The sequence below is a fragment of the Panthera onca genome, chromosome A1, assembly GCF_046562875.1.
Source record: "Panthera onca isolate mPanOnc1 chromosome A1, mPanOnc1 haplotype 2, whole genome shotgun sequence".
Lineage (NCBI taxonomy): Eukaryota > Metazoa > Chordata > Mammalia > Carnivora > Felidae > Panthera > Panthera onca.
In genome coordinates this window covers 138167139-138188727 of record NC_138339.1, presented here as the reverse complement: position 1 = coordinate 138188727, position 21589 = coordinate 138167139, and the positions used below count along the sequence as shown (strand labels likewise).

At 38.7% G+C, this 21589-nt stretch overlaps 1 protein-coding gene across 3 annotated transcripts in view; it reads left to right on the top strand.

Annotated features, from left to right (window-relative positions):
- SNX24 (sorting nexin 24) overlaps positions 1-21589 on the top strand; it is a 158986-nt gene that overhangs the window by 72026 nt on the left and 65371 nt on the right. For all 3 annotated transcript variants that reach the window (XM_078451534.2, XM_060636270.3, XM_078451535.2), the window contains exon 2: positions 16229-16312. In XM_078451534.2, coding sequence (XP_078307660.1) covers positions 16229-16312 — 84 coding nt within the window. The remainder of the gene's footprint in view (positions 1-16228; positions 16313-21589) is intronic.

Sequence of the window (21589 nt, the reverse complement as noted above, 5' to 3'; positions counted from 1 at the left end):
AAGGTTAAGGACCTTGAGTCATCGAGGCTATTTTGTATTTTCTCAGTGAGCCCAGTATAATCACCTGAGTCCTTAAAAGTGGAAGAGAATGCAGGAAAGCAGGTAAGAGAAGTGTCACATGAGAAGAACTGCTTGGCTGGTTTTGAAGATGGAGAAAGCGGTCCATAAGCCAAAGATCACAGGCAGCCTCTAGAAGGTGGGAGCCGTGTACTAGGCTGACAGCCAGTGAGGAAAAGGGGACCACCATTCTACAAGTGCAAGGAAACGGGGACCCCAGTGCTACAGCTGCCTGGAAACAGGGACCACAGTCTTAGACCCACAAGGAGACGGAAACCTTTTCTCCCAGTGAACCACCGAAGGGAACACCGCCCCACCAGTACCTTGATTTTAGCCCCATGAACGTGAGGCAGAGAAGGCCGCCAGCCACACTGCCCTCCTCGCCCACAGAGCTGTGAGAGAAGAAATGGCACTTTGTGTTTGTGCAGTACGAGTAGAAAACTAATACAAGGTCTCTGCTCAGATATGACTTTCTTGGTCAGACCATTCCTGACCACCCTATATCACAGCCATACCCGCCCCCATCCAGGCCCTCTCTGTCCTCATTATCCTGATTTCTTTGGCCTCTGTAACACTTATCAGCTAATATGCATTTACTTGTGTGATTGTCTTTGTCTCCCTTCCATTCAAATGTAAATAAGCTTTTGATCTTCCTCTTGTTCACAGTTTCTTTTCCAGAGAGTAGAACTAAGCCCTATGCACTAGGTAATTGTTCTTGTTGAGCCTTTGAGTTTACTGTTTGTCTGCTTTCCAGCCTCTTAAAGAGGTGCTAGGCTTCCAGGATGAGGGCCCTACACTCACCTTCTGCCTCCTCTCACCTGCTGCCTTGGGACCTTTGCACATGATCTGCCTACTGCTTGCCCTTCTTCTTTGCCTACCTTTACTGTAGGTCTTTTCAGAAACATCAGCTCTTGAAAGAAACCTTCCCTGATTCCAGAGAGCAAATCTTGTCTTCCCTTATGTACATAGTTGTTTTTTTTTTTTTTAATAAGCATTTTAGAGATGTCTGGGTAGCACAATTGGTTAAGTGTCCAACTTCGGCTCAGGTCATGATTCACGGCTCATGAGTTCGAGTCCCACACTGAGCTTTCTGCTCTCAGCTCAGAGCCTGAGCCTGCGTCAGATTCTGTGTCATCTTCTCTCTCTTCCCCTCCCCTGCTCTCTCTTGCTCTCTCTCTCTCTCTCTGTCTCTCTCAAAAATGAATAAACATTTTTAAAAATTTAACATTAAAAAATTAAAAATAAAATAAAAATAAGCATTTTTATATTGAGTATAGCTCACATAGTTTTTTATACTTTTCCTTTATAGTTTGTATCATACCTCATAATTATATATTGTTTTGACTACTTTCTTAATTTCACTCTTTCTTCTATGTAGGCACCACAAAGGCTAGAATGATGGGTTTGGCTCACCACTGTTTCTGTAGTTAATGGATTGTGGGCTTTGGAACTCAGACTGTCTGAGTTTATAAATCCATTCCTAGTTCTGTGTCTTTAAGCTCTGAGCCTCTTTGTGGCTTGGTTTCCTCACATATGGAGTGGGAATAATACTGGTACCTACTTACCTCATAGGGTTTTGTGTGGATTAAACCAGTTAATAAATGAAAGTGCCTGGAACACTGCATAATACATAGGAAGCACTCAAAAAATGGTAGGGTCGCCTGGCTGACTCAGTCTGTAGAGCATGCAACTCTTAATCTCAGGGTCATGCGTTCAAGCCCCGCAAGGGGAGTGGAGCCTATTTATAAATAAATAAATAGCGACAATTTAAAAAAGGTTAGCTGCTGCTGCCTTTGTTCTTAATATAGAGCATAGCGAAGGGCTTGGCACGTAGAGATGCACAATAAATATCTGGGGAAATTCATTAAATGAATTTTGTAAGAGCTTGATGTTCGTGTTAAAAAATTGAATAATAATCATTTATTACATTTAGCCCAGTAGGACTTAAGAAGGCAGAAAGTAGATTAAATTTGTCTTCTCATTGTAAAAATAATATATGCATGCTATCAAGAAAAATGCAGATTGCAGGGAAAATCATGATAATTTGTAATTCAACCACTCTGGCATCATTTTGATTTCCTTTGTCATTTGTTCTGCAGATTTGAGAGTCAGCAGCTTTGTATAGATAAAATATTTTCTCCTGCTTTTCTAACTAGTATATATTACAAATGCTTTCTTACAACATTGTGGTAGGTTCTTTTTGGTGATGATTTTCTCCTTAGAAAAAGTCCAGTTTGTTTGGGGCATATAATACATATTATATGACGTCAATAGGAATACATGTGGCGAAACTTAGAGAGTGTGACTGTACTTTAAGTAACATGATTATGCTCGGGTGCCTGGGTGGCTCAGTCGTTTAAATGTCCGACTTCAGCTCAGGTCATGATCTCGCAGTCCGTGAGTTCAAGCCCTGCGTCGGGCTCTGTGCTGACAGCTCAGATCCTGGAGCCTGCTTCGGATTCTGTATCTCCCTCTCTCTCTGCTCTTTCCCTACTCACACTCTGTCTGTCTGTCTCTCTCAAAAGTAAATAAACATTTAAAAAAAGTAATAATATTGTACCACGTAGATAGTCTGTTTAAGGGGAAGGTATGGAAGACAGCAATGCCTAAAATTCTGGAAGGCACTGGAATGGAGGCTGGATGGAGGCTAGGATGGGACTCCTTGGCCTGGAGGGCCTCCCTTGGAAGCATAAGCCCTAGGGTAGGTGATCCTGCTCTGTGTAGTTGGTGCCTGGGTGAGGGGGGATTTAGGAAGGCGTTGGCTGTCATTGGCTTGGGAAAGCTGTGGAAAACAGGATGGGTTGATGGGTTGGAGGCAGATCGAAGAGTTGCTTTTTGCAGAAGCCATGAGCTTGTGATGAGGCGAGGCAGTTTACAGATGAGTAATTTGGGAGAAGAATGATAGATTCTTTTTGTTCTGCTCTATGACAAGCTCTTTCAGGCACAGATCTCTTCCCCAAGCAGCCTGTGAGGAAGGCTGGCCTACATGCTCCTGGAAACCATCGTGTGCTTCCTGCTGGACACTTTGTTGCCCACTTCATAATTAGCAATTACCTGTTCCATTTCAGAGCATCTTACAGAGCACCAAGACATTTATTAGCCAACAAACGAATATAATTCGACATCATTTTGTCATTCCTGTTTTATTAACGGAGATACTATGGCTCCAGGGTATTTAGAGTTTGGCACAAGTTAGAAAGTAGTGCAGATAAAAGGTATCTGTTTTCATTCCTGCAAAGCAGGTTACAAAAGAGAACAAATAAAGCTCATAAAGCATCTGTCTTTCAGAATGCTTCATTGTTTACCACCATATTTGATGCATTGCCACAACAATCAGGTAGGCAAAGGACCAGCACTATTTCCTTTTTACACAGTCTAAGTCAAAATTATATGCTGTTGAAACTAATGAAAAACTATGTTAGCCAATCAACATGTAATGACGTGATGTATTTGAGTGCACTTTTCCCCTCACCCTGAATTGACTGATTGGATTTACGGCATATAGATACAGCTTAAGAGGAAAAGAAAAATGAAGACTTCATAATCAAAGTCTGTGGAACGTGCAACTCTTGATCTCAGGGTTGTGAGTTCAAGCCCCACGTTGGGTGTAGAGATTGCTTAAAAATAAATTCTTTGAAAACCTGTAATTCTATAAACACTGGAAAACTGAAGAAAAACCTTTCCTTTACAACCAGAGAGATTTAAAATTAAAACATTTAGCAGAGACTTTGTCATTATTAGGATATCTGAAAGTAATGTTTATACACAGAAAAACTTTCAATACTATAGGAACGTGTAAAAGGAAAAACGAAATGTGTCTAATACCTTCCAGAACCATAAGTTAGTTGGAAGGTTGCTGATTTGTTTTAAGCACCCAGACTCTGAATAATATATTCTATTATATATATAGATATTATACTATATATTATATATAATATAGATATTATATAATATATGATATATATATATTATATAATATATAATATATTAATATATATTTACATATATTTATATAAATATATTTATATATTTTTATATATTTATATATATTTATATATATATTTATATATAATATATAATTATATAATATATATAAATATGTATAATATATATTATATATAGTATATTAATATACTATATTATATAGTATATATATAGTATAATATATAGTATATATATAGTATAATATATAGTATATATATAGTATATATAGTGTATATAGTGTATATATAGTATATATAGTATATATAGTGTATATATAGTATATATAGTATATATAGTATATATAGTGTATATATAGTATATATAGTATAATATAGTATATTAATATACTATATTATATAGTATATATAGTATATTACATATTATATATATAATATACTATATATAATATAATATATTCTCTAGAATAATATATTCTATTTCTTGATGTCTGAATCTTAGAAAATCTCTAGTGTCCCTCCACTTTGAAATAGGAACTGAGTTCACCCACCCCTGTCATACCTCCCCTCCACACTCAGTTTCTACTATGTGTATGATTTTAATCTCATTATTAAAAAAATCAGTATCATGACTTATATTTATTAAACATAATAAACGTAACTTGAACCATTTTCTTCATCCACCAATTTTTAGCAATAGCCTTTGATTACCAATGATATAAGATGAAAATAATTTCGACCCTATTTGGTTTCCTTCCCCATTCACCTCTTATTTTCTGCTGGTTATGCCATTACTTTTTATACTGAAAAAAGTATTTATAGTCCGTTCTGTAAAAAGAATTGTGTTGTATAGATTGATTTTAAAAACTGAGCACAAGAGTTGATGTTCCTGATATTATAATTATATATGTGTGTGTACATATATTTGTTTATATTTTCACTTTGTAATCAAGTGTTTGGAACTGTGGAGGATGAAATGTTGTCTTATAAATTATGAAATCTGTACTGCTCACTGGAGAGTGTTCTAAACATTATTTCAAATAGCCACTCTTGTCTTTATCTCATGCGTATTACATTTATTTTGCTTTATATTTATTTTGCTTTATGTTTGGAACTTTACATTGTATACCATTTTATCTGGTTGGTTTTCTTGGAATTTTTAGGCAGCCTTTTTTTTTTTCTTGGCATAGAAAGGCAAATACTTTACACCATCCTGAAACCTTCTTAACTATGATTGATATTCATCATACCTGTTTTCTTCTTGAAGGCATGTTTCTTGGAGCCCTCTGGCTTCTTATTCTAATTTAAATATTTTGGGGGATACAGAGCTGCCATTTTAGGATTTTTCCACCATTAAAAAAATGTTTTCAATGTTTATTTATTTTTGAGAAAGAGAAAGAGAGAGAGAGAGAGAGAGAAAGTGGGGGAGGGGCAGAGAGAGAAGAGGACAGAGGATCTGAAGTGGGCTCTGTGCTGACCGCAGAGAGCCCAGTGTAGGACTTGAACTCATGAACTGTGAGATCATGACCTGAGCCGAAGTTGGACACTTAATTGACTCAGCCACCCAGGTGCCCCTCCACCATTTTATTCTAGGTTAGGGCCACAAGTTTTTTGGCTTTTCTTGAAAAAAACTCCATTTTTTTAAGTTTATTTATTTTTAGTAAAAAAATTTTTAATGTTACTTTTGAGAGAGAGAGGCACACACACACACACAGAGTGCAAGTGGGGGACGGGTAGAGAGAGAGGGAGACACTGAATCCGAAGCAGGCTCCAGGCTCTGAACTGTCAGCATAAAGCCCGACACGGGGCTTGAACTCACAGACCACGAAATCAGGACCTGAACCAGAGTCGGATGCTCAACCGACTGAGCCACCCAGGTACCCCAGGTTTATTCATTTATTTTGAGAGAGAGAGAGAGCAAGAGGGGCAGAGAGAGAGAATTCTAAGCAGGCCCCACACTGTCAGTGCATTGCCCGATGTAGGGCTTGAACTCATGAGCCATGAGATCATGACCTGAACTCAAACCAAGAGTCGGACACTTAACTGACTAAGCCACCCAGGTGGCCTGAAAAAAATTCCATTTTTAAGCAATAACATCAAAGAAAATCCCATCAGAATCTACATAATCCATAAAGTGCTCCTGTGTGTCTGAAAAGAGCACTTTACTTTCTTCTTGGTGGAGAATTTGCCTGGATGTGGAATTCTGTGGTAAAGATCATTCGCCATCAAACTTTGAAGGTATATGCCGCTAAACATTTGCACTGGGTTTTCTGTGGATTTCTGGAGGCTCTTTTGTTTCTCTGTGTACCAAGTACTTCAACCCCAAATGCTTTCTTTGTAGAAACAAGCAACAAAGTAACTTGTGAGAAAGCAGTCTCCATGTGGCCATGAAGCCGCCATGATGCTTCCTGCTGGAGAAGTCCTCAGCCTCCTCTGGATAGTGGCCACTTTATAATGTTGCCTTTCTCTACATTCATTTACTGTGTCCATGGATCATAGGCTCTGATGATGACAAAAACAATGGCTGGCCTTGTATATTACTTTTGACATATTTTTTGATATATACTTTGATGTGTATTTGTTATTATATATTATCTATTTTATATATCAAATATAAATTATATTTTAAAAATTTTAAATATGTTACATATATTTAAAACTATATTAACTATAAATGCATAAAAATAATTATATATATTAAATATGTAAAAATATATTACTTTCATATATTTTTGAGTTCTTAGTTTTGATTCATCTATCCCTTGACAATTCTACAGCTTTTTTTAAAATATTTTTTTATTTTTGAGAGAGAGAGAGAGAGAGACAGAGCACGAGTAGGGGAGGGGCAGAGAGAGAGGGAGACACAGAATCCAAAGCAGGCTCCAGGCTCCGAGCTGTCAGCACAGAGCACGACGCGGGGCCCGAACCCACAAACCATGAGATCATGACCTGAGCCAAAGTCAGACGCTTAACCGACTGAGCCACCCAGGCGCCCTGACAATTCTACATCTTCATTAATTTTTTCAAAAAGTATGGGTGGGCCGTTTGTTTTCTGAGTTTGCTCACAGCTAAGATGGCCTTTTTGTGCCTTTTCATGTGAATAATAATGCGTCTGACTTTGGCTCAGGTCAAGATCTTGGGTTTCTGGGTTCAAGCTCTGTGTGGGCTCTGTGCTGACAGCTCACAGCCTGGAGCCTGCTTTGGATTCTGTGTCTCCCTCTCTCTCTGACCTTTCCCAGCTCATGCTCTGTCTCGCTCTCTCTCTGTCTCTCTCTCAAAAAAAAATTAAAATAAAACGTTAAAAAATAATAATAATCCAGAGTAGGTAACTGTCTTATTTTTCCCTGGGATATGGTCATTTCTTTTGATCTTCCCAACTTAGGAAACTTAGACTTCCTTTGATTTGATATTTGCTTTTGCTGTAATTTTGCTTGTGTTTTTTTTTCTTCTTTCTTTGGAGATTTTTCTTATTTTTGCGGGGGGGGGGTCTTTTTGGTATCATGAGTTTTCTTTGCAAAGAAGCATCATGTTTAAAAAAATTTTTTTAATGTCTGCTTATTTATTTCTGAGACAGAGACAGAGCATGAGTGGGGGAGGGGCAGAGAGAGAGGGGGAGACAGAATCTGAAGCAGGCTCCAGGCTCTGAGCTGTCAGCACAGAGCCCGATGAGGGGCTTGAACGCACAGACCGCGAGATCATGACCTGAGCCGAAGTTGGTTGCTCAACCTACCGAGCCACCCAGGGGCCCCAAGAAGCATTGTATTTAAAAACTACACACACACATTTACTTATGCCCAACTCTTACAGCACTGTTTGATAGTGGCAATTATTTAGAGAATTCTTCTTATTCCTTAAGCAGTAGTTTATCTGAAACTGCATCTTTTTCTCAAAATACTTTAAAATGTATGAAATGTACATATTTTCAAAGGCATGAGAACAGTTATTAGCAGTTTTCTGCAGCCACATATAGTACAATTAAATTAATAATGTCTGTCACTTCATTACTGTGGCATCTTAGAGGAAATATGATTGAAGGTTCAGAATAAGAACAAATTAAATTTTTATACAAGCATTATTGAATTGTATACTTAGTCATTGAATGTCATAGTTATTTATAATTAGAGGGTTTAGTACCATCTTCCACTCATAAAAAACTGTCGGGTGAATTCATACCTGCTATAAGCCAGGCCCCCAACAGGCACACAATTAATGGCTTTTTTAGAGATGTAATTTTTTAAAGTTAATAACAACCTTTTAAATTTTATCTTTCTTGGGGTGCCAGTTGTGTCCGACTTCATCTTAGATCATGACTTTGCTGTGCATGAGTTCAAGCCCTGTGTTGGGCTCTGTGCTGACAGCTCAGAGCCTGGAGCCTGCTTTGGATTCTGTGGCTCCCTCCCTTTCTGCTCCTCCCCAACTCACACTCTGTCTCTGTCTCTCTCAAAAATAAACATTAAAAAAAGAAAGCTTAAATTTATTTTTTCTTTCTTGCTCATTCAAGTCAAGAAAGAGAATATTTCAGAGCATCTGGGTGGTACAGTTGGTTAAGTGTCAGACTATTGATTTTGGTTCAAGTCATAATCTCGTGGTTCATGAGATCAAGCCCCTCATCGGGCTCTGCCCTGACAGTGTGGAGCTTGTTTGGGATTCTCTCTCTCCCTCTCTGTTCCTGCCCTGTTCACACATACAATCTCTCTCTAAAAATAAATAATGAAACATTAAAATATTTCAAACCCAGAGTTGACTTCAACCCTGAGTTAATATTTGGGCCATGTTTTTCTAACTGAGCAAGTATTAAAACATATAAAAGAAAAGTCATATTTTAAGCAAGTACTTGCCATTTGTGTGTATCTCATGTTCTCAGCATAACAATTTTTATTATTATTTTTTACATTTATATATTTTTGAGAGACAGAGCACAAGTGGGGGAGGGCAGAGAGAGGAGGAGACACAGAATCCGAAGCACGCTCCATGCTCTGAGCTGTCAGCACAGAACCCGACGTGGGGCTTGAACTCACAAACTGTAAGATCATGACCTCAGCCCAAGTTTGACGCTTAACTGACTGAGCCACCCAGGAGCCCATCAGCATAACAGTTTTGTAACCCAGACAATGTGGAACACTGGACTGTAAGCTTTATTTGTGTATACAGTCCCCATCTGTATTTGGAAGGTTTTAAGTTATTTATTAGATACTTTTAGCATGTTAAAGGAAAAGCTTTATTTTTGCTTTCATTGGAAGTGAATAACTTTGTAGAGTACAAATTTCTGAAGGCAAGAGACTGTTCAACCTGGAATATAGGTTAAGTCTTTCTTTAGCTTAAGTTTATTTTATTTCTTAAAATAAGTTCCTGGAAAATCGGGTGTACACCCAAATTTTGAAATATTTTATCCTTGACTTTAGTTTAATTTCAGAGATACTATCACAAAGGAAGAAAATTGCCTCTAACATGTAATTATACCATACTTAGGAATGGAAATAGTGTCTTTAAAGTTGTATCTACGTATTCCATATTCTCTATATATGTACATATAATATATATATGTATTATATGTATTCCATATAGTCCATATCTTTTTAGCAGGTTTGTAACTTAGTAAATATAAGTGGGGGTAAATTTGGCAAAATTTTTGGTAATTTATCTTGTGTTCGTCTCTGTGTGTAAGTCTGTTTACTGAAATAAGGAATATATTAATACATATAAAATATATGTACATATGTTATAAAATGTATACGTATATTCCATATGTACATATATGTGTACATATATAATATACGCATATACATATAATGTGGATTATATAATGTTATATAACACATATATTTTATAATATAGATACACATATAATGCATTCATTGTATATTATGTATTGTGTTATATATAATATGTATAATATATATGTACATGTATAGGTACATATATAATATATACATTATTTTATATATGTATACATATATGTACAAATATACCTAAACATATACTGCTGGCCCTTGAGCAACATGGGTCTGAACTGTGGGTCCACTTATATCTGGATTTTTTTTTAATAAATATAGTATAGTACTTTAAACATATTTGTTCTTCTTTATGATTTTCTTAACAACATATTCTTTTCTCTAGCTTACTTTATTATAAGAATACAGTGTATAATGTACACATAACATACAAAATATATGTTAATCAACTGTGTTATCAGGAAGGCTTCCAGTCAACAGTAGGCCATTCATAGTTAAGTTTTGGGGGAATCAGAAGTTATATAAGGTTTTTCTCTGCGTGGGGGGGAGAGGGCTGGTTCCCCTAGCCCCTGCACTGTTCAAGGGTCAACTGCATAAACATGCATAGAGACACACATATATAAACATAGACATATATAAACACAATAAATATGGGACAGAATAGTACAGTAACTTGTACTGTAACTTAGTACCTTATACTTTTAGGTAACTTAGTATCTACCTCAGGGTCCTAATTAAAGTATGGTAACAGTTGTACGTAGGAGTACTATGTAGCCATTAGAGAATTAGGTATTTCAAAATGTGCTGATAAGATGTTCAACATGTATTAAATAAATAAGGTAAAAAATAAGAATAGTGGAAGTAGTACAACTGTGTGATGGGGCTCCAGTGTGTAAGAGAATAAAACAACTTCTATATACATGGGTACCTACAGAGCTTATATGTATGCGGACAACTTCTGAAAGGATATTTGCAATCCCTCTTGAATTGGCAAGGACTTATAAAGTCTCTTCTGTAAGAAACTTCTACTTTTAAGTTTACAGTCTGAACTTTTTGAAAGTTTTCCCCCATCAGTACATTTTTTTTGTTTTTGTTTTTTTTTTTTTTTTTAGAAAAAACCATACACGCTAACATTTGGAACCACAGTATAAAGAGATCGAGGGGGTAGTGTGAGCACAGAGCCTGGTAGGAGGAGGTAATATAAAAAAAGCACCTTGTACTCTGCAGAGTTGTATGCTTTTTATATAGATCATTGGTCTGATTCCATTGACAGGGGCACGGCCTCCAAACAGTTGAGGGTAAAGACCTCAGGACACCACCATTCCTGTCCCTGCCAGGTGTCTTCACGTAGCACATATTTCTATGATGTTTAAAAACATGAGTATATGTGCATTGAATCACTCTTATTTGGTTATTTATAGAAATACTTGAGAAATTTGGTATCAGACTGACCTTTCTTTTCTACTTAATGTCTCTTTTTTTTTCCTCTGGCTGCTTTTCAGATTTTCTGTTTCTTACTGGGTTTAAAGAATTTGGTTATGATTTGCCTTAGATTTTTTATTTTTCACATGTTTCTTGTAGTTGGATCCATTGATCTTGTTGGGTCTTTGGGGCTATAGTTTCCATCCAATTTGGAAAATTTTGGGTCATGATTTCTTTAAATTCATTTGTCTTTCCATCAGCCCTGTCTCCTCTCTCTCCTCTCCTGTGGGGACTCCTAGTATACATACATTCTGCTGTTTCAGGATGTTCCATGGTTTCCTGAAACTTTGTTTGTTTTTTAGTTTTTTTCCCCTTCTCTTTTTCATTTGGCATAGTTGCTGTTGGTGGATCTTTAAGATCACTTACCTTTTCTTTTGCTATATCTAATCTGCTGTAAATCCCATCCATTGTATTTTTGTGATAATCACAGACATTGTTGATTTCATCAGTGGGACCCAGACTTGCTGTGTGTGTTTTTATTATCTTCCATGGATATGGTCAACCTTTCCTTTGGATACTTAAGTGTAAGAAATTACCTTATAATAATGATTTTAATCCGTTTGTCTACTAATTTTATCACCTTTGTCATTTCTACATCAATTTCTCTTGATTGGTTTTTCTTATTATGATTGTATCTTCCTGGTTCTTTTTGATTGGATGCCAGGCACTGTAAATTCTATCTTGTTGGGTACTAGTATTTTTATATTCCTAAAAATATTCTTGAGCTTTGTCTTGGCATGTGGTTAAGTTACTTGGAAACAGTTCGTACTCTCTAGGCATTGCCTTTAATGTTGTTTTTTGGGATTTGTGTTTGTTTGTTTTATTTGTTTGTTTATTTATGCTGCACTAAAAGAGCCTTTAGTCTACAGTTAATTTTGTCCCACTGCTGAGGCAAGACCTTTTTGAGAACTCTAACTAGTGCCTCATGAATTATGAGGTTTTCTACCCTGACGTTTGGGAACAGGCTGTATGCCCAGTTGTCTGTCAGCTCTGAGCACTGTGTCTTCCCGTCCTTTGGTAAACGTGTCCAGTCCCTTGTGTTGGGGGGGATTCAGCTGAATGTTGGAGGGAGAGACCACTGGCAGGTCACCGGAGTCCTCTCTGTGCACCTCACTCTTGTCCAGCATCCTGTCCTCAGAACTTGCTTCCCCTCACACCCACCAACTGCACCCTAACTCAGGGGACCTCAGGGCTCTGTTTGGGGTAACCATAGGGCTCCTTTTTGTTTCTTTTGTGTCTCACTTCATTTCCTCGTGTCTAATGTCTTGAGAGCCATCTTTTCCACATATTTTGCCCAGTTTTGAGTTGTTCCACGTGGGAGGGTCAATCTACTCCCTGTTACGCCATCTTGAACAGAAGTGGAAATCACCCCGCCCTAGACTTTAACTTTAAAAAATTGCGGGAGAGGCGCCCAGGTGGCTCAGTCAGTTAAGCGTCTGACTTTGGCTCAGGTCATGATCTCATGGTTTGTGACTTCGAGCCCTGTGTCGGGCTCTGTGCTGACAGCTGAGAGCCTGGAGCTTGCTTTGGATTCTGGGTCTCTCTCTCTCTCTCTCTCTCCACCCCTCACTCGCTTCGGCTCTCTCAAAAATAAACATTAAAGGGGCGCCTGGGTGGCTCAGTCGGTTAAGCGTCCGACTTCGGCTCAGGTCATGATCTCACAGTCTGTGGGTTCAAGCCCCGCATTGGGCTCTGTGCTGACAGCTCAGAGCCTGGAGCCTGCTTCCGATTCTGTGTCTCCCTCTCTCTCTGTCCCTCCCCTGCTCATGCTCTGTCTCTCTCTGTTGCAAAAATAAAATAAAAAACATTAAAAAAAAAAAATAAATAAATAAACATTAAAAACAATTTTTTTTAAATTTTTAAGCAGAAATTAAAAAAAAAAAAGTCCTTGTCCACCTACTCCTAGTCTGAAATTCCAGAGGCAGCCACATTTACCTTTTTCCTGGTATTTCTCTCCAGATGTTGTAGCTCTCACCTTTCTCAGAGCATGCTGTCTGAAACAGCACCCTGTTCAGTTGTGTCTCATTACCCTGATGCCTTGTTCTTCACGTGCTTATTTCCTGACCTCACCATATTCATTCATGTGTTTATAGTCAGCCTTCCTCACCAGATAGACTGTGTATGCCATGAAGCCTGAGCTCCTGTCCCTTTTGTTCACTGCTGAATCCTCAGAGCCTAGAGCAACCCCTGGGTACATTGTAGTCCCTCAAGCCCCTCAGTAAATATCTGCTAAAGACATGAGTGAATCAAACAAATCCTGTGCTTTTGCTTTCCCAGCCTCTGCCTGTGCTGTCCCAACCTTAGAGGCAGGTAACAGCCTTGAGGAGTTTGCCAGGAAAACAAAGCAGGGAAAAAGATTTTCCAGGCAGCAGGGACAACATGTATCAGAAACTCTTAAAAAAAAAAAGGAGTGGGGTGGGGGGTGCTGCCATGGATTTCAAGAAAATAAGATTAAATAAATTTTTTTTAATGTTAATTTTTCAGAGATAGCGCATGCACACACACACACACACACCTGCAAGTGGGGGAGGGGCAGAGAGAGAGGGAGACACAGAATCCCACACAGGCTCCAGGCTCCCAGCTGTCAGCACAGTGCCCGACCCAGGACTCGAACTCACAAACCACAACACCATGACCTGAGCCCAAGTCGGATGCTCAACTGACTTAGCTACCCAGGCGCCTGCAGAAAAATAAGATTTATGACATTGATGCCATTTCTTCACATCGTCCTGGAAATTCTGATTAACCAACTTCCTTTCCAAAATATTTTCCCAGAATTTAAAAGAAAAACCCCTAACAATATTAGGTATATTGTACATTTTTTTTAATGGCAACACGGTACAAATAGTGGCGTGAAAATGTACCACACACGGTGTCTGTGTGTGTGTGTGTGTGTGTGTGTGTGTGTCCACTCGCCCCGCCACCCACCCACACCGTCGCGCCCCCCTGGACTGACTGACTGAAAAGTAACTGTGGAACTTAGTAATGGAGCCGTCTGGTCGATAGAAGGGATGACATTCCATGAGGCAGCCACTGTGTGATGTGTCTTATCCCTGGCCTTCAAGAGGGGTGACCCTGAGGGCTGACCCAGTAGGTTGAGCCTTTCTGAGTCTTCAACACTCTCCTTCTGTGTATCCAGCAGCAAACATGCCAATTAAAGTGGTCTTTTTTGGTTTGGGTGTTCAAATTTTTGTTTCCATGCTGATTAGTTAACCTACAGTGCAATATTGGTTTCAGGAGTAAAATACAGTGATTCATCACTTCCATACAACACCCAGTGCTCATCACAAGTGCCCTCCTTAGTGCCCATCCCCCACCCACCTCCCTCCACCAACCCCTCAGTTCTTTATCTACCATGGTAGGTTTTGCGATGAAGCCTCATATAACTGGACTCAGAATATAACTTCAATTGTCTCATGCAGTTCAGCAGATGGAAACTACTTTCATTGCCTCCACACTGTCCTGCTTTAACTCTGGGACCTGACACTAGAAAGGGATTCTGCATCCTATTAACCAAGCCCGGACATGGGAGCTGTGCTTCTTTTGTTTGTGTTTCTCAGGGTGTATTCCTCATCGGATTCCCGGCAGCATCTTTGAAGGAAAAGAATTTTCTTTATTGAATTAGTGACCAATTTTTTTTCTAAAAAAATAATATACATATATATGAGACTTTGAAGCATATGGATATGTTTTGAGAAGAAAATAGTTTCTGTTTTCACTAATTGACCAAAGAAAAGTATATTTGGGGAGGTTTCCTGAAAAACCAAATGTTAGTATAAAATATTGATTAAATTCATAAATATTTACCATTTGCTTGATAAAAGCACGTTTCTTAAACGGAGTCAAAGAACAGACGACTTTGTTTCTGATTCGAAGAAGTACAAATATACAAATATTTTGTGTTTGGTGATTTAATTTTGTCTTTTCAAATAAGTAATACATATAAGGTAGAAATACAGAGCCAGAGGGGATCTGATTTCATAATCACGGCATTGTGACCTCATATTTCATGTGCTACCGTTAAGTAGTTTTCTTTAGGGTTAAAGTAAGCATGTTTTAACACTCTTTCGTGTCTTGTGACCTCAAGTTTAGCTTTTTCCAGAAGGGTGACTGAAAGAGGAAATAGGCTTACTAAGTAATTGAACAGTGTTCCTTCATCTTGGTGTTGACCACATCTCGCTCAGCAGAACAGGAGTTCAAGACAAACTCTTGAAAATAACAGATCACCTTCTCTTCCATTCTTGCCAAGCATCCTTCCCCCACCCCACCTTAACATTGTGTTTTCATGAGGATTTCACAATATCTCTCATCCCTTGTTCCCAGTCTTGACCCCAATGACCTAAGAATCAAGAAAATGTCATGTTAGTGCCTACTAATTAGCGCACCCAGAGAGCCTTTTCTTCTGGCCTTTCAACCTTCTGGAGGTAGGAACGCAAGCTGTCACTGGCATCATGCAGGGAAAATGAGCCTTTACTACGTTTTCCCTGTTTTGCAAACAGCGGAATAAGCCCAGCTGAGGCTAGAGATGAATATGCAGGTTAGGAAGAAATTAACCTAAAATGCACTGCTGTTTGCCTGATTGTCTTCTAGGTGACACAGCATGGCCGGGCGTCGAAATACCCACCCGTAATGGAATGCTCCAGCCTGCTGTGTCTACCAGACTCTCGCTGTTGTCACACAATTTGTTTCAATACCATCATACTCATTGGTGAAATAATTTTAAGGGAGGAATGTGCTCTGATTTAAAAAGTTTAAGGAGCATCCGAATGCATTTAAGTTTCTGTTGTTTTTAGACACGTTACAGGGAGACCTCACTTGGTACTAACTAAAGCATTTGGCTGGAATGCTCATTAATCAGTGCTGTTGGACCAGGGTCTCCTGAGCCTTCTGGGTTTTGGGGGCTCAGCTACTGTAATTAAAGGGATGAAATATATCATGGTCACAAACTTACCACATCAGACAACTGAGGGGTTTGAACTGGTGGAATTAATCTTTTTTTAAATTTCTTTTCTTTAGGTGTTTAAGATAGAAGTACTAATGAATGGAAGAAAACATTTTGTTGAAAAAAGGTACAGCGAATTTCATGCCTTGCACAAAAAGGTAACTTTTTTTCCCTTTTTCCTTGTATGTTAGATGCTGTAAGGTTAAGACTGTTCTCTGTGTTTTCTGAGAGCATTAACAGTTCCTGGAACAATACAGTTTCTTTTATCATGACTGAGGTTTTCTTTTAAAATAAATTATTCAGTCCCTTAAAGGTGTGCTTTTTTGAGTAAGTGGGTTTTCTGTTAAGGTCTTTTACATAAATAGATGTGAGGGTGTAAGCTCTTTGGGTGTTATGGGTTCACAAAGAATAAGACTGAGGCCTTATTTCATCCATGAAATACACTTAATGTGCTTTACAAAAAGGAAAGAAAGAAGCAAATGATGACTTTACAGGGAGAAATTTATTAAAATCAACTTACAGGTATCTGGAAAAGTAATATGCATGTCACATGTATCCAGGAGCATTTGGGGAAAATGTAAAAGGAGAACATGCCCAATCCTTTTGAATTGTAAAGGCCACTTTTGTAAGATTGGCGTTCGAGTTCTTGGATTCATTTCATTAAAAGTCTGAGATAAAAGAAACAAGAATTCAAAAGGAATGGCTGAGTTTGGGGAGAAATGGTAAAGAATAGAAGAGTGAATACTTTTTATTTTCTGACAAAATTTAATGTTTTGCAGGCTAGAAATTATTTTTGGGGTGCTGACATTACCTTAATAGATATGTGTGTGTATATATATATAGTGTGTGTGTCTATATATGTATACATGTATATATATGTATATATGAGTATATAAACACATGCATGAATATGCACACACACGTAAATGTATGCCATAATTCATTTTCTTCACTTCTGTTACTTTATTAGCTAAGAAGTTAGATGGGAAGATACTAAGTGAATATGTTAAGAAAGAGAGTCTATTCTTTTAATTTTATTAAAGACCTCTTAAATGTTCTGGAAATTATCAGTACATAAATCATGTGACAGTGTGCTTACTCTATATTAAAAGTTCTTTAGTTATTTTTTTTAAGTGAATTTCCCCACTTTTCTTTTTTTTAAAGTCAAGAGAATGGAGTATTCAGTATAAACTTTAACAGGATATTATTGAAAAATCAGTGAAACTGTTTCCCTCTGTACACTTTTCTCTTAGGATGGCAGGGGATAACATAAAAGTCATTCCTCAATTAAAATTTTGTTAAATCCAGATTCACTTCCAAAAGAAAGAACGCAGGTGGGTACAGATTTAAACCAGACATTGCTGTTAGCTTTTAGGAAAGCTCCAACCTAGGAGTCTGAGAGAGGAACAAACCTGGAGTCTGGGTCTCCGTGCCTTCGCGAGGGCTTCTGTTTTTGTTTGCTTGTTTTTCACGGAAGCAGATCCCAGGGAGATTTCTGCTGGGCACCTCCTGCAATAAATTCTGACGCTAAGATTAAAACCAGATCTCAGCCCCCTGCTCAGCCTCTGATGCCCAGGGTACGGACTAGGGCGCCTGTCACATGCAGGCTGCCTTCCTAACCTCCTAGCTCACCATGACCTCGACACAACCCAGCTGTCCCCAGCAGATATTCCAGGAGCAGCTCCACACCAGGCACAGCTGGGTGACTGCCAATTAGGCCCGCCCCGAGCGAGAGCCTGCCGTGCTTCTAACCAGTGCAGGGTCGTTCCCCCTGTGCTCTTCTCGAACAGGATTTTATTTTCTCCCCAGCGATTATAGGCAGTTCTTAGATACTCAGAGTCAGAAAAAAATTCCTGGGTTTTCTGGGAATCTTGTCTCAATTTCTGCATTTCGGTTAAGAAGGTTAGCTATTCTTACAATCATATAATCAGGCCTACCAGAGTTGAGAGAGTAAAAATTCTCAAACGTCTCAATTTTGTGTGTTTAAAACATCCTGGCTGGTACATAGAGATAAAAATGGCTTTGTGAGGCAGAGTTTTAGTTACGGATTTACTTGCCCCATTGCGATCGTATTAGATTTGGCTAAAAGGTTACCATAGAAGCTAGTTAAGCACAAATCATGGTAGTAGTGTGTGCAAAAAACAGAAATCTGTCTTCTTGAGTCTACAACTGTGTTAAGGATTGAAATCAGCCAAAAATTTACTCAGAATCCACAAGCTCTACTGATCGCTGCTGCATGTGGTACAACTTGACCTTTGTATTACATTTTGATACCCCAGTTTCCGTATTTGAATTCTGTGATGTGTTCCGAGTGCTATGTCTTTTTAAGATTTTCTTTTTAAGCGATCTGTACACCCTGCACGGAGCTCGAACTCACAGCCCTGAGATCGTGAGTCACACGCCCCAGTGACTGAGCCAGCCCAGCGCACCTTGGGTGTTACATTTTTATCGAAAATATTTCCCTTTTAAATTCAGTCAAGTCTATTATGTAGTTTTCCTGCAATCCTCAACTATTTCTGCGCTGTGTGCAATTTGCTGTGCTGCTAGTGTCCTGGTTTTTCCGAAATTTTACTTTTACTTCTCACTTGTTAAAAGTGTTTGGCCAGTGTCCCCAAGTTAATTCTAAAATGATAAATGTGCTATTAACAGGTGCTTTGCATCTTTAGAATAACAGGGGCATAGCTCTTCTCTGTGCCTCAGACAAAAATGCTTCCTGGCTTATTGTCAGGCTAATTTTGAGGCAGAAGGTGAGACTGTTACCCATTTCACAGTTCATCTGGTTGTCTAAAGAAAGTTCTTAATGATTATCACTTCTCCCAGACTTTGATAATTGTTTTTTTTATAATTTTATTTTTTTTTAATTTTTTAATGTTTATTTATTTTGAGAGAGAGAGAGAGAGAGAGCGAGCAGGGAAGGGGCAGAGAGAGAGAGGGAGACCCAGAATCTGAAGCAGGCTCCGTTACTGTCAGCACATAGCCCAGTGCAGGGCTCGAAGTTATGAACCATGGAGATCGTGACCTGAAGCATGGGCTGAAATCAAGAGTCAGACACTTAACCACCTGAGCTACCCAGGCGCCCCTATACAAAAACATTATCCCATTCGTTGACACTTTTCTCAGGATTTCTTTCTATTTTGGGGGAACATTCAAGAGGTGTTTTTTGTTTTTTTCATTTTTTTCACACTATAAAGCTAAACCTTGCAGGAGGTTTGGGGACAGGGTAAATAACCCATTGTTACCCACACATATTTCTACTCTGCTACCATAATGGCTGTTTTCCTTCTTTTCTTGAAGTTTTGTTTTTGTTTTTGTTTTTAAGATTTTATTTTTAAGCATTCTCCCTACCCAACGTGTGGCTCGAAATCACAACCCTAAGATCAAGTCGATTACTCCACCGACTGAGCCAGCCACGTGCCCCTCTCTTCTTGAATTTTTTAGTAAAGCAAATGCTGCTGGACTAACCATGTTCCTGCATGGTGGTAATTACGGTGTCGAAGTTAAGTGTGTAGGCTCTGGAAGCAGAATTTTCCTGAGTCTGCCTTTACCTCTTCCTGGCTGTCAAGTTCATGGAGCAAGTTACAAGATCTTTCTGTGTCTCACGTTCCCCATTTGGAGAATGGGAATAATTACAGTACTAACGTCATAGGATTATTTTACAAACTAAATGACATTGTGTGTGCATCATATGGTAAACTTCCAATTATTGATGGCTTTCATTAGATATAATATTTTCCATATTCAGGGTGGTTTCCTTATGCTAGATTGCAAAAGGAAGCTTTCTCTGTCAAAGGATTTGCATATATCCTACCACATTTCTTTCCAGAATGGTTATAGCAGATTTAAAATGCAGCCAGCACATTGGAAAGTACCACAAAATCTCATTGTGTTTGAATATTACCCCCCAAAATTATATTTATTTACTTTAGCAAACAATGTATGTTGCCTTGTTGCTGTTGTCATTGGTGTGTCTTAAGTTTGTTTAGAAGGTGTATTCCCTGGGTGCCTGGGTGGCTCAATGGGGTTAAACATCCGACTTCAGCTCAGATCACGATCTCACCATTCTTAGGTTCGAGCCCCGCATCGGGCTCTGTGGTGACAGCTCAGAGCCTGGAACCTGCTTCAGATTCTGTGCCTCCCTCTCTTTGCCCCTCTCTTGCTTGTGCTCTGTCTGTCACTCTCTCTCTCAAAAAAAAAAGAAACATAAAAATAAAAAAAGAAGTTGTATTCCCTTTTTTTGGACTGGTCTATCTACTAGAGTCTGATTTATTTTTACCCGTTAGTTTGTGTGGCCTGCTAATAAAATTTTAGCCATTTGCTGAAAGTACTTTTCACACAGGACCTTTTGGCTCTGATATTTATTTTAATTTACAAAAGCTTTAAATGTGTATGTTATCTGTTATGTCAATTTTCACTCTCTCAGATTCTGAATAGTAGTCATTTCTTCCAGAGTGGTGATGAGTATCTGCTTCCATTTTCTCTTAGCTTTTCTAGATTGGTATTTTTCATAATGTGCACCTTGGACCATCTGTAACAGAACAGTATTGAATGACTTGAAGATTCTGTGTACTCCCGGGACGTGCTGAGTTAGAATCTCTGTGATGGAGCCCCGTAATGCGTCCTTTATTTTTATTTATTTATTTATTTATTAAAAATGTTTGTTTATTTTGACAGAGCATGAGTCAGGGAGGGGCAGAGAGAGAGGCAGAGAAAGAATCCCAAGCAGACTCCCCGCTGTCAGTGCAGAGCCCCATGTGGGGCTCACGAACCGTGAGATCATGGCTCTAGCCAAAATCAAGAGTCAGATGTTCAACTGACTGAGCCACCCAGGCACCCCAGTTATCTGCCCTTTAAATCAGGATCCCTGGTGATCTCAGTGCCTCTTGAAGTTTGACAGTTCCTATTGTGTGGTTATATTTTTAGAGGCATATCTTAGACAACCCTCCTCACCCACCCTCTGTCTATCAGGTGCACCGAAGCCACAAGGTTTGAAACCTCAGGGGTCTTACCTGTGTTTCTCTTACCTCCTGTGTTCAGAGCATCACCAAGTCCCGTTGATTCATTCTTCCAAATTTCTATAATGTGCACCATTTAATTTTCCTCTTCTCTTTTTCCCTCCCAAGCCAGAGTCTTACTAGTTGTCTCTAAGTATTGCTTTAGCAATTTCTGATCCTTGTCTTCTGATTCTTTCTGTGCTACAGATCAGTTTCCCTAAAGCACCATTTTCATCATTCTGTGGCGCAAACGCATTGAAATGGGTCGGTGTTGTCAACCGTATCATGGACATTGACCCTCACGACCACTTATCTTAAACTCTCTATTAGTTTCCAATTACTGGTAGGATTAGTCATCACAAACGTAGTGGCTTAAAGCAACACGCATTTATTATGCATCGACAGGGCCCAGTTCCCCCTGGGAGGCTCTGGGAGAGAATCGTT